The sequence below is a fragment of the Chelon labrosus genome (assembly GCF_963514085.1).
Source record: "Chelon labrosus genome assembly, chromosome: 16".
NCBI classification, from domain to species: Eukaryota; Metazoa; Chordata; class Actinopteri; order Mugiliformes; family Mugilidae; genus Chelon; species Chelon labrosus.
The window spans coordinates 24,884,545-24,897,801 of record NC_140349.1 but is presented as its reverse complement, the minus strand read 5'-3'; the positions used below and the strand labels follow the sequence as shown (position 1 = coordinate 24,897,801).

General features: G+C 40.8%; 2 protein-coding genes across 2 annotated transcripts; both read right to left on the bottom strand.

Moving 5' to 3' along the window:
- Positions 1-338: 338 nt before the first annotated feature.
- e2f3 (E2F transcription factor 3) lies at positions 339-6,787 on the bottom strand. Its single transcript, XM_084563425.1, has 7 exons — positions 6,666-6,787; positions 6,154-6,265; positions 3,854-4,094; positions 3,439-3,570; positions 3,087-3,201; positions 2,784-2,946; positions 339-2,596 (listed from the first exon to the last, which is right to left on the bottom strand). Exons 2-7 carry the CDS (start codon positions 6,200-6,202, stop codon positions 2,328-2,330), a joined length of 969 nt encoding a protein of 322 aa, XP_084419551.1. The 5' UTR covers positions 6,203-6,265; positions 6,666-6,787; the 3' UTR covers positions 339-2,327.
- A 1,729-nt stretch (positions 6,788-8,516) lies between these two features.
- Positions 8,517-13,163, bottom strand: srfbp1 (serum response factor binding protein 1). Its single transcript, XM_084563537.1, has 3 exons — positions 13,080-13,163; positions 12,177-12,653; positions 8,517-12,041 (listed from the first exon to the last, which is right to left on the bottom strand). The coding sequence occupies exons 2-3, from the start codon at positions 12,651-12,653 to the stop codon at positions 10,752-10,754; spliced, it is 1,767 nt and encodes a 588-aa protein (XP_084419663.1). The 5' UTR covers positions 13,080-13,163; the 3' UTR covers positions 8,517-10,751.
- Between the last annotated feature and the right edge of the window lie 94 nt (positions 13,164-13,257).

Here is a 13,257-nt window from a genome sequence, read left to right as displayed (position 1 = left end):
CTGATAGCCTTTACCTTTAACATGCTTGTCTATAATTTTCTTCCCCTGAGACAACTCTCTCTTTAGCTTTCCATGTTCAGTGTGGTACACACATCGACACCAAACAGCAGTGACTACTTTTCACCCTTTAAATAGGAAGACTGACTAATTACAAGTTTGAAGACATCTGTGACGCTAATTACAGGACACACTTCAGTACAACATGTCCCTGACCCTATGGTCAAATTATTTTCAGTCTTTTCCAGGTGTACCTTCATTTTTGTCCAGGTCAGTTTCATTAGTTTGATTTTTGATCTTATAAGTTTTTTTTCTTTAATGGAAGGGTATCAACAATTTTGTCCACGTGTGTAAAAGCCTAGCTTTATGAGGATACATACCACAGCTTAAAGATGATTATTGTTATTTTTAACTTTAACACAGAACATTTAATAATTAAAAAGTGTGACGAGTTGCTTGGAAATGTACAACAGACGTCAACAGTAAGCCCACTAGAACCAGAAATGAGTGACAATAAGTAAACATGTACATGTATGAAATCCAAACCAGGCACGGGTCCCTTTATTTCAGTTCAATACAGTATTTACTTTTACCAAAAAGCTGAGTTACAGACATCTAGCCCTCAAGGTCTTCTGGGGTGCGTAAGGCACACGTGTGGTGCATAGCATTAGTGTCGTATAGTGGTTGTCGAGTCCAGTTTAGAGTAGACCTTAGAGTCACATTTAAAGAAAACTATCAAACCAGCACTTCCAGCCACAAATACAGTTTGTGGAATAAAGAAGGTCACACTGGGGTAGATGTAGATGAAGCTATTCTCTCAGAAGCACTGATTGCTCAACAGTTATTAGATGATGCTAAACGCTTTGCAGTGACTTGGCTCTTTTCAACTGCTAACAACAGCAAACGTGGCATTTTTAACAACTTTGCTCTGGCACTGTTTGAGACTGATTTTGTTAATGAAAGGTAAGAAAATCAGATGTGTTGTTGCTGGCAAGTGAAAAAAGGTTACTTCCAAATGTAGCATTGAAACTGATCACATTTTAGGAGGCACTCATAAGAGATGCTCAAGCACAGATTTAAAAAAAAAAAAAAAAAAGATTACAGTGAGTGACATTCATCATCAGAAGCCATCTCCTTCAGAGAGTCTGATGTTAAACAGTTGTTCACTTTTTGAATACTGTTAATGTAGAGTTTTTTCATAGCAGACAGTTCACTTGTCATAGAAGAAGAGTCACTTTTTAGCAACGTTTCCGTTCTATCAAATGTCAAACGATCATACTTCTTTACATGCAAAAGGATTCAGCGGTAGCAGATTTGTTATACTGTGGAAACAGAGCCTCCCTATTTCATTCCTTCAATCACTATCTGGAGTGTCAATCATTGCAGAAATTCAAAATATAGGCTTTCCTTCGGATATGCGTCACTACTACAACCTTGCCACTGTCAGCTGTACAACAGGTGAGCATGTGATGCACAATACCAGGGTAATGGAGTATATCACCATCAGAGCTGTGCTCACTGGACTGTTATTACTTCCCTGAACTTAAGAAAATGCACATGAATGCTCTTTGTAGTTCAACGCGTCATATTTCCATGCCGTCCACAACTACGAGAGGGAAGACGGCCTGTGATAGGATTTGAGCCAGTGCTAAAATGTTTGCCAATGAGATTTCTCACTGGTATTGTATTGCTAAAAATGGTGTGGTACAAGCCCAACTTGAGAGAATCGCATGAAATCTGCGTATGGATCAACCTTTAATACGTACAAAATTCAACCTTTAGTAAAATTGACGAGAGCCCTGAGTAGACAGCGAAGCCAGACTGAACTATGCGCTGGAATATGACTTATTAATTTGAAGGGCTGAGTGGGAAACAAAGATACAAAACTAAGAACGGACAACAAACCATGCCTTATTAATGATCCAGTTGTGCACAGAAACCGGCCATCTCTCCAGACCATTACAACGGTGTTGTTCCCCCAAATGACCAAGACTGTTGGGTCGAGACCACGTCCTGTGCTGAGACCGTAATGCTTGTACTTTGGGGAGGGACACTCAAAAGGGTCTCCCAAACATGAAACGGATTAAAGCTCTGTAAGAAAATGCTTCAAATATGCATATCATCCCCAGTCCAAAAGAAGAAAAACAAAAAACAGGCCACTTCTGGGTTAAAATTGCATTCACGTTCCACGTTCCTTAGAGTCATTCAATCCCAGGCAACACAAGCATAAAAAAAAAAACTTGCATTCCTTTTATTGCATCCACTTAGAATCCTTTTGTACGATTTTACCCCCCCTCCCAAAAAAAATACTGTATTTCCAAAGAAGCTGTTCAAAGAAGGGGCATATCTTGCGACTGGTCCAAGTCAACGCAGGAGAAGAGATCAGTGATGCCCTCATCCTCAGGCAGGTTCAGGAGGTACTGCTCCCCATCGAGAGAGCAAGCCAGTGATGGAGTGAGGGAGACAAAACTGTTTCGGTCTTCAGGAGGGGATTGGGGGAAGGCGGGCACTGGGTTGAAAGCAACCGGTATTGACTGTTGTGTCAGGACCGACAGCGGGTTGGAGAAACTAGTGATTCCGCAACTATTGCTAGCATTGCCTGGAAAGATATGGGTAACGGGGAAGAAAACAGATGAGTCTCAAAGGTTTAAAATCCCAAGGCCAAATTAAGGCAACAACCTCAAAGTTGGGTTAGTGGTTGTCGGCTTCTCTGTGGCAACAAAGTAGCCTTTCATATGAGTAACCTGTTTGAAACAGACCATAGCAACCCTAAGTACAAGGCTCACCTTTTGGAGACACCTGGATGATGGACGAGAAAGGCCAAGAGGGGTAGGAGTAGTTCCAACTGGTGGCCGCTAAGCTGTCTGCAGCTTCCATTGGCACGGGGTCATCAGAGCAGAGGAAAACCTCTATAGGCCCCTGGGTGCTGCTGAGGTGGACCTGGAGACTCTGAAAATGGGGAAAGCAGACAGTGCACTTTTATTAAAAGAGCCAGTAATAGGCATCAAAAAGGATGTAGCAAGGAACAACCATTCCATATTGTTTGACTGAGATTAGAATTAAAAACTACAATAATGCAAAGAATGTACCTCCTCAGGGTGCGGCACCTCCAGTTTTGTGTCTACAGGGGCTTTGATCACGATCACGGTCTGGTCTTTTAAACTGGGAATCGTATTGACATCCTCATATGTCAAATACGCATATGTGACCCACAAGGTTAAGGACAATAGAAACACATCTCCTACATTAGATGGAACAACACAAAAAAACTTCCAAAACAACTCAAACACATCTCTCTCAGTTGGGATTTGCCTTTAAAGCCAGCAAGAACACTTCCAGAAGTGTTTACTACTTAGAGTACCTGCACAAATGTGGCTAAAAAGGTACATTTTGAATGACAACAACACAGAGAAAAGTTAAGCTGAATGATGTTTAGGATATCTTTGACTGTGGTGGTCCTCACACAGGCGGTGTATCTGGAGCATACAACATCGGATCAGCTTGTCCAACTTCTCCTCCTCCTCAGTGAGAATCTTCAGCTCTTGATCTCTTCTTACATTGGCCTCCCCGGTCCTGTGCACAGATATGGAGCGGAACAGGAGAGATGGCTTCAGACATTAAACATAAGATCAAACCACCACTGAATAATAAGAGCTGAGAAAAATAATCAAGCTAAAAGTGGAAATTATGAAACAGTAGGATGAAGTAGGAAGCCAGGTATCTACTAGCAGTTCCACTTTCTAAAAGGTATTGTAATCTGCTGTTGACTTGAGTCCTGATGAATATCTAATGTTGTATAGATTGGTCTTTGTCGCACACAGTACCACGATCAACTGCTTCCAGGTGGTATACTTACAACCACTGGATGTGGTTTTTGGACGTCTTTTTAATGAGTTGGATCCCTTCCAGGACATTGGTGACGTCATATACGCGTCTCTTGGAGACTCTGAGCTCCTCGGTGACAACGTTTAGGTCCAACACCCCGTCAGTAGAGCGTTTCAGCAGCTCCAGAAACTTTTGCGTCAAGCTAACCAGCGAGGTGTCAGAGCGCGGTCTGTCCAAACACGACTTGCTTGTTATGGGTTTGAGACCAGGAGCTGGAAAAAACAAAAAAAAAAAACAACAGGTGGTGACGCAGAACTTCTATTGATATGATTTCTTTAACATTTGAAATGAGTCATTTTTAGATTAGATTTTTAGTATTTTTAGCTACTGTATATCCCTCTTGCTAAACAGGAAATGATCTTCATTCACCACATTGAACAATAAATGATTTCAAAGTTTCAGTGTCATGTCATAGTGCACTGTTTCTGTTTCATAAATACCTTGATGTTAGAATGGATATTGGGAGTGTTTAAAAGACAATAAGCAACACTGATGTGTGTTGCTGGCGTAAATTGTATATAAAAGAACTTCTCTGATTAAATACTAAGTCAAGAAAACCAATCCATCTCAAGTAGGTGCCTATTTTGGTTTATTCATTGACATGTCAGCTCTAGAGTGACTGTCACGTAGTCCCCGTGTTCCCAATCAGACCCACCCTTCACTCCTTTCCAGCTCCTCCAAATATGGTCACGTTGCTCAAAATAACCTAAAATAGCAATGGCCAAATGCCAAACTCATGCTTCAAAGTCCACCAATCAATGGCAGATGTTACTGTGGCTACATTCATCATTTATATATAGTCCATGGGTGCTGGACAGTGCGCATCAACAATCATGTTATGAGCTGCTGGACTTACTCCCAGAGCACAAATCTGCTCACTCAGGGTGATTTTACAGCCAGGTTGTTGTTTCTAAACTGGGAGAGTATCCCTCCCAGACCAGTTCGTCTGGGTTTGTCCTAAATAAATCAAACGAGCTGAGGCCAGTTAGAGAGGGTGGTCTCAGCCCGCATAAAATCGCTCCCCTGGAGCAATTTGTTTGTATTGAGAACACATTACCTACGGGCCTATACGACTAGGTCATTGTATTCCTCCAAAGTGTGTCTGAGGTGGCTGAGAGCAACATTGTGCCTCCTCAGCATTAAAATGCTGTTTTCTACACATAGCCTGGATGTTCAATTAAACTGAACATGCTCCATTTTCAATCTGATTATTTCCTGATTTCCTAACATTCACATTTATGATAAATCACCAGAACTATATACAACTGTTTATAAACACTGTAACAATATTTTATCATTTTACTTCCTGACTCAGGTGTGAAAGCACCCTGGGGTTTTAAACTGGGAAACTAGCATGTCATTATACCAGCTAACTCTCCTGCAATAAAACTACTATTGTCAGTAACCGGTTTATGCTCCTATACTCTGGTTCATATTCTTTATCAGTTTCATCATCAGCTATATCTTGTACTTGGATCATGATTAGATTCTTGTGTGCTTTAGTCAGATGTCTGTATTTATGACAGATGTGTCTTTATCTCTCTTTTCTCTCTTTTTAGAATAGAATAGAATAGGTCTTTATTGTCATTTTCACAAGTACAACGAAATTGAAACTGCTCTCCTATCAGTGCATCATTGCACAGTGCAAAAATAAAAAATAAAAACACACAGTCATGCACACCCAGTCATTGCATAAAAACGGTATAGTGCATATTATTTTTTTGCAGCACTGAGGGTTGCTATTGCTGTTGGATAAAAACTGTGTTTGAGTCTATTTGTCCTTGCGTTTATTGATCTGTACCGTCTGCCTGAAGGTAACAGCTCAAACAGGAAGTGACCAGGATGGAGGGTTTCTGTCTCTAACTGGTTAGTCTCAATCAGATGGGTCCCTCCATATGAGCTGGGTTCTGCTCAAGGTTTCTTCCTGTAAAAAGGGAGTTGTTTCTTGCCACCATCTCCTTAGTGCTTGCTCAGGGGGTTTCAGGCTGAGTTCGTAAAGGGCCTTGAGACATCCTGAATTACTACTAGTGCTATATAAATACAATTAGATTGGACTGATTTGAAATTGTCAGAATAATACACCAGCTAACACCATATGTGGCATTACAACTCTTTAACATTAACTTGACTTAGTTGTATCTTTACACACAGCTGGAACAACATGTACACCGGTCATGCCGTAAACTTGCAGAGAGTCCCACCATTTCTTTTGCTCAGCACATGTGTCCACTGAAAATCCTAAACACAAGTTATAACACTACAAAGACTTACTGTTTCTTGCTGTTGGGGTCACAGAGACCACTGGTTTCTTGGATTCCATGGTTCTGCCACCATCCTGCAGGTCCTGTGGATCACAGAGTTTCAGCTCCAGTTTTCTCTATGGCTGAGGGTATTAATGACAACTTGTTAGAAAGTAGCAGGTATAATTAAATACTGGGCACTTCATTAACAAGCAGAACCACTTTAGTTGGTCACAAGACAGCCATTTTGGTCAGTAATAAAGCATAAACTTGTTATTAGTCAACTGCATTTACTTGTGACTCGAGTTGCATTTAAATACAAACACTGAAGGTGTTCGTAAATTAAATATGTTTATCCTGTCGTGTGAAGCTGGTTTTCCATCGCTACTAAGGGTTGGTCAGTAGCTAAGGCTGGAGCAGAAGCTAGCTCCCCTCTGTTTAGCTAGTTGGAGCAACACTCCCATCCCCCTCCCATGTTCACCCAAGGCTTGCACACTAGTTTGTTTCTGGCAATAATAAACAGTTTTACAGTCTTGTCCTTACCCAAATATATCTTCACAGGAATTCAACTGCTATGGCGTCTGAAAATGTACAAAGGCATGCGATGACAAGACGCGTTATGATGCCTCAGTTCAAGCGAAAACCATTGACTGTGGTAAAACGAGTAAAACGCTATTTAAGCTACCGGAAATACACAAGGGCAGGGAGACTTTCATGATAAAAGTATGCAATTCAATTGCAAATTATTATTATTATTATTATTATTTTGTCCTGCCCACACAGGCAAAAACTAAATCAAAAATTAGTTAAAGTGACACAATAATGTTCATACCATAAAACTCAAAACAGTGTGGGCAATTGCTGACACTGTAATAATTTATCAATAAACGGCGATACAGCTTTAGCTTTCCTAATTAAAATTGTTAAAGAAACTAAAGACATTTTTGAAGCAGGATATTGACACTGCTACAATTATTATTTTGATTTAATGAACGCCTTGTTGTCTTTCACTCATCCAAACTGACTCCGTATGCAGCTATTTTCTCAACAAAAACCCAGTAAATTTCCCAGTACTCTAGATTATAAATACAAATATTAGTACTTTACACATAAATGTTACATTACCATTACGCCAAAACCACAACTTTAATTTCTGTCATTTAAAATATTTTTTTACTATTTTTTTTTTGAGGATGCCTTTATTCTGAAGACACATTTACAGCTTCCGGTGCTATCCCGGGTAACATTCGCGAGACTGTTACCTACTACTAAAGTTGCATTTCGACTTGCTAATGATGCTAGTGTTACGGAGCTCTCTTGTATGTAGCTAATTTGATAAACCACGCAAATATCCACTGCAGACCATGAACTGGATCCGTTTCTTTCTACTGTGCCTAAACATATCGAGGTGGACAAACTCAATAACGTGAAATACAGCCTCGTCCAGATGCGTTTTGTGTTGGTCGCACGGCCACAGCAGCAACAAATTAACTGTAACGTTAATGTAAGTATGATTATGTGCTGTAATTTGCAACCATCTGGTGGTTATTGCCTTCCCGTGCTCTTTCCTAGCTTAGATCCTACACTACACGCGTTTTCGCAGGCTGGGTGAAGGGCTGGGAGGGAGTCATTCTCGGAATACCTCGCGTTAACACCGCCGGAACCCTCCGAGACCGAGGAAACAGCTTTTCTCATCTCGTCCAGTCCGCTGCCGTAACTGCCAACTAATCATGTCTACCATTTGTACAGTACGTAGCAGACAGCGTCATCAGCCTCTAGAAACAAATACCGCTGACTAAAAATATATGGAAACATAAAAACACTGTGTTCTACGCGCGAAACACAGATTTCCCGGGAAAGTTTCAAACCGGATTTGCATGTAAAATGCTATTGGCCAATAGTGTGCACGCAGCGTCTGACGCAGCTGTAGCCGCGTATCTGCGTTGTTGTCTAAAAACGAATGAAAATCAATCACTTCACCCAAAAAAGATGACAAATTAAAGGATTATCTTATTTTATGTTAAAGCAGATAAGACGTTTACATATTGATCTATTATGGAAAAGCCATAGTGTGATCCAGTAATAAAGATTTTCCTAATTCTTTTTATTTGGAAAGGTGTCTTGGTTCACGCTGACAAAGCTTTTAGATATCTTTTGCTTAACAACATTTAATGGCTATTTTTGAACGTGTGTAACTATTGGTACATAAAATGCTGTCAAAACGCATGAAAACTATAAGGATATGTGAAAAGTAAACACTCTTTCAGACTACAAGTGGCCAAGTTTTAGAATCTTAAAAGTCATTTTAGCTCTAACACTTTGCTCATTCAATATTCACGTCATCTCCAACGCGATCTGCTATGACAGGAATATTAAATCAGTGGGACCGATCACAACATGTCAAATGGTTGTTCATTAACAGACGTCTGAAGTGTCTAAAGCTTCATGTAGATTTGTTTAGTTGAAAAAGTGATAGCTGCAGTAATGTACAGGAAATGCTGCAGCACACAGGAACTGGTCATCAGCAGGGCTGCCTTAATGTCCACAGAGTCACAGTGCTATAAAGGACAATTTCATCCTGAGCTAAGGTTAAAGATGAAAACTCCTCTCCAGAGATTCCTGTTTTTGTGCTTGCCTTGACAACAGATTGATTATAGAGTATTAAACTATAATCTAACTGGGATTTTGATGCATCAAAGGACGTTAACTTAAAGGAAGTCATGCTTTATTAAAATAAAATGTTCCTTTAGCGATCCTCCCGTAGGGTAAAAAGACACAGCAAGAAAGGAAAAATCTGCACACACATCTATCAAATATGAATAAATCTAAGGTAGCTTACAAAATACAGGAGTCTTTCTATACACAGTACATGTACCAGGAAAGCAAAGTCCATAATAAATATGTCTGTAATAAAAGCAGTAACACAAACAGTATCCTCTACTGTGTATACAGTAAACGGTAAACAGTATATCCTAATGTACTCCTAATCATTGGATCACTGTAGCCACTGTAAGGAATGGACAAAAACTAGCAGTTCCTCTGTTAAAGAGTTTTACCCAGACAAAATATACCTTTACCTTTATGAATAATTGTTGACCCACCTGAGGCCTCAGTGTTTGAGTCTCATAGATTCATTTGATGTACATGTACCTCAATGACTGAAACTTTGCCTATGTTTTATAAAAATATCTGACATTGTACTAATATATTTGCAGAAAATAAGGAAAAGCATAATAGGTCTGCTTTAATAAACATTAAATAATGTTAATTCATTTACTTTATTTAAGAATTTTCTTTGTGATGCAGTTATATAACAGGTTTTTTGAAGAAAGGTAAGACAGCAAAGAACAACATATCCTGCACTTGTAGCACACCTGCCAAAACATTAGGTACATTAGGTTGAGTTTACATTGAAACAGCATCAGAAAGGTGGTATTCAACTGGATGATCATTTTGGAGGATTGAAGTAAACACGGAAATGTTTCTGTTATTTAGCCCACTGACTAAAATGGGGCTGTCAAAATAACAGAAACATGTGTCGGTACATTCATTCATTCATTTATTCATCTTCTATACCCGCTTGTTCCTGTTAAGGGGCGGGGTCTGCTGGAGCCTATCCCAGCTGTCATCGGGTGAGAGGCAGGGGTACACCCTGGACAGGTCTCCAGTCTATCACAGGGCTGTGTCGGTACAACAAAATACAATTCTACAGTACTACAGATCACAGCCTCCTAAATGAAAACAGTTAAATCAACAGCCCTTTGTTATTTGAAACAAATGCCATAACCTTCATGAAGATACGATTTAGTGCAGCAGTGTTAAATTAAGATGCATTCATTTTCACTAATGTATCTAATGACCTGGCAAGTGTATCCTCTCAAACACACACATATCTGTTACTCAAATTATTCTATATCTTTTTATCCTCATACAAGGGATTAATGAAGATACACCGTATCTCTAATCTGAACATCGTATTATTAAAACACATAACAGCACAATGACACACAATGATGGAAGATCATAAACAAGAGAAGTTCACCGGAATTAAGGTTTTGCAGTGGATTTCAATATGTAATCCAAAGGTTTCAGAGTGTACAGTGTATCTAAGCCACTTGAACGTTAAGCTGCCTAAAATTTCCCCCCGGGGACAAATAAAGTTTTCTGAATCTCAACCTGAATAATAATGGAATCATAAGGATACAGACATTATGACAGCAAGGCCAGGGAAAGATCTGGGTAAAACAAAATCAAACAATACTACTTTATGAATGTCCGCTAATATATTTGTAACTACAGCAAGTTCTTGCAAATTAATTGTTTCTTTAACTGGTAAACACAGAAAATGTATATGCCAGGGTGACTCACTCCACATTTGAAAGTCACAATATTTTAACAACCAATTTTCCTGAGTTGCTGTTTTTTTTTTTTTTTTTTTTAACCAAGATGAAAAACAGGCACACCCTTCAAGAGACCGTCACTGAACAGCACTGCTGACATTCAGCCTCCAACCACATAAGTGACAGCTTTTACACCACACTAGGGTAAAACAAGATCATTTAAACACAGCACCTAAGAGACTCAGTCATAGGCATCATGTGAGATCAGTTTAAACGATCAGACATGATTTCAGTCATCATCAAACTTAATCTTCTTCCCCTGGAAGGCCAGGATTTGTCCCTGCTGCTCTTTCCTTTTCTTGCTGGCCTCCCAGGATGGATGTAGCGCCTGCTGCGATGCCGGCTGAGAGAAGGCACCTCCACCCCTGTGATCCTTTTGCCTTAGAGCACCACCTCTGCCTCGTCCTCTCCCTCTCCCTCTCCCGGCAGATGCAAAGCCCTTCTCCTCAGACTCAGAGAGTCTGCCTTCGGGGCAGGGCTTGCTGTACTTGGACCCTGAATTTCTTTCCACTTCTTTATTCTGTTTTTGGAACTTGGATTGTTTACTAAAATCTCTATTTAGACTACTGCCACCTTTCGGTTTGCCCTGGCCCCTAAATTTATCCCCACCTCTCCCTCTACCGGTACTTCCGCCCCTACCGGCCTTAGTCGCAGCCAGGGAAGAACAGAAAACCGACTGAAGTGCGGTTGCTTTAGACTTCAGCCTGGACTCAAGCTCGTCGAGTTCACTCTGGAGCTTGTCTGACGTTTTCACACTGTCTGTTGAGTCCTTTTTCACGTCTTGTCTCTCCTCCCCTTCTGTGTCTTTCTGCTTCTTCTTCTTCTTCTTGAATTTGCTCACTTTTCCCACAAAGAAGTCGTCTTCGTCGTCACTGTCCTCTGACTGGGAGGACTGCTTGTGGAAACGTTCCTCAGTGCTGTCATCAAAGTACTGTTTCTCTTCGTCGTCTGACAGCTCTAAGTCACTCTCATCGTCATCTGATCTTTTCTGGGGGGCAGCAGGGGCAGGGACAAGACTGGGTTTCTTTTCTGCAGGTTTACTTTGAGGTTTATTTTTCACATTGTGCTTGACATTACTACTTTTTACTGACATTTCCTGCACTTGAACTTCAGGAGGACGAGCTGAAGAAGTTACTTTCTCTATTTCCTTTTCAACTTTAGCAACGGTTGCATCTTCAGTGTTTTCAAGGGAACCAACTTCTTCCTCCCCACCTAGGATTTCCTTCACCTCCACTGTATTGTCCTCCTCTTTTTTCTCACTCTTTCTTTCTACTCTTTTGTCTTGCGACTGTAGAGCTGCTTTGCCAGCTTGATTTTGCACTTTCTCCGTGCCTGCTGGCTGCCCGCCCTTCATCCGCTCCTCTTTGAAGGCTTTCACAGCAGCGTTGATGCTCTCAATCTTCTTGCTGAACTGAGGGTGGGTGGCGATGCGTGCAGTGGCCCTGTCAGCAATAGTGGATTTGGGGTTTTTGCACACCTGTTCAAAGTTGAGATTCTTCTGCAAAGCGGTCTTGGTCACCTGTCATGGAAAGAAGTCACACAAGGTTCTACATTAAAATCCTCCCTTTGACCAATTGAAGTCTGAAACCTCTGTAGAAATTGTTTTTTTTTTTTTCTCTTTGATTTGTAGAAAAAGAAAGTGAAATAAACTTACCAGGTCCGGTACGAGGGTCTTCATGGCATGGATCTCTTCCAGAAGTCTCGCAGCTCTCCTCTGATTCCTCTCCATTTCTGCCTCCTTCCCCTTCTTCTTCTTCAGGGCAGCAATTTGGCGTGTCAGTTTCCTGATGATCAAAGCCCTCACCCTCTTTACCTCTTTCCTCATCCTCACCACCTCGTTGTTGAGGTTCAGGACACCGTCTTGCTTTTTCTCCTTAGCTTTGACAGGGAATGGGCTCTTTTTCTTTGTGGCTCGTGGCAGAGCCTCTTCCTTTTTATCACCTTCCTCTTCCTCTTCGCCCTTATTCTTCTCACTTCCCTCTTCATCTCCATCCTTCTCACTTCCATCTTCATCCATGTCATCTCCCTCTTCATCGTCTCCTTCCTCTTCTTCTGTCTCTTCCTCCTCCTCTTCCTCTTCTTCCTTAGGAGATGGCAACATTGTCTCCATTTCGTTGTTGGTACACATCATCTTTTGAAAAATAAAGACACATTGGATTGGAAACTAACATGTGCAACAACAAACGCATTCTCATAAACTGTCTAATCACTTTCTTATTCTTAAGAAAACAAAACGCCTTAGTGTTACTGTTTCTTATCACATGTGCAGTTTCCCCAAACTCCCTCATATCGTTTTTTTACGAAACCACATACTGCTATATTGTAATTATACGTAACTGTATATTGTTGTGCCGCGGCTAAATACCCCTGAGATATAATACATTTCTGCCTGAACTGAGCAAGACTGCCAAAACAAACGTGGTTGAGTAAGCATGGACATTACCACGTAGAGTAAGGTCTACGTATACCTATTTGACGTCCGTGTGGCGCCAACATAACACACTCTAACGACAAAGGCAAAACAAGATCACCATAACACGCTAAATATCTCACTTACCGTTCAAAAATGAATATTAAAAACCTAAAACTGAGAGAAACTTCTGGAGTCGCAGGGGGCGGCCATGTTTCTTACGCCTGAGGCGGCGGCGTGACGTCAGACGTTAGCCGGACAACGCAGCGTGTCGTGAAAAGGGGAGGTCCTTCCGCGGACTGTTTTTATTTATTTCTTTGTTTCA

What these genes read in the sequence shown, in the direction of transcription:
- e2f3 (XM_084563425.1), bottom strand. Translation starts at nt 6,202, where the DNA reads ATGGAATCCAAGAAACCAGTGGTCTCTGTGACCCCAACAGCAAGAAAC. An exon ending in GAGGACCACCACAGTCAAAG is followed by an intron (nt 3,202 to 3,438) that starts ATATCCTAAACA and finishes CTTGTGGGTCAC; the next exon opens with ATATGCGTATTTGACATATG. An exon ending in CATCCAGGTGTCTCCAAAAG is followed by an intron (nt 2,597 to 2,783) that starts GTGAGCCTTGTA and finishes ATATCTTTCCAG; the next exon opens with GCAATGCTAGCAATAGTTGC.
- srfbp1 (XM_084563537.1), bottom strand. Translation starts at nt 12,653, where the DNA reads ATGATGTGTACCAACAACGAAATGGAGACAATGTTGCCATCTCCTAAG. An exon ending in AGACCCTCGTACCGGACCTG is followed by an intron (nt 12,042 to 12,176) that starts GTAAGTTTATTT and finishes TTTCCATGACAG; the next exon opens with GTGACCAAGACCGCTTTGCA.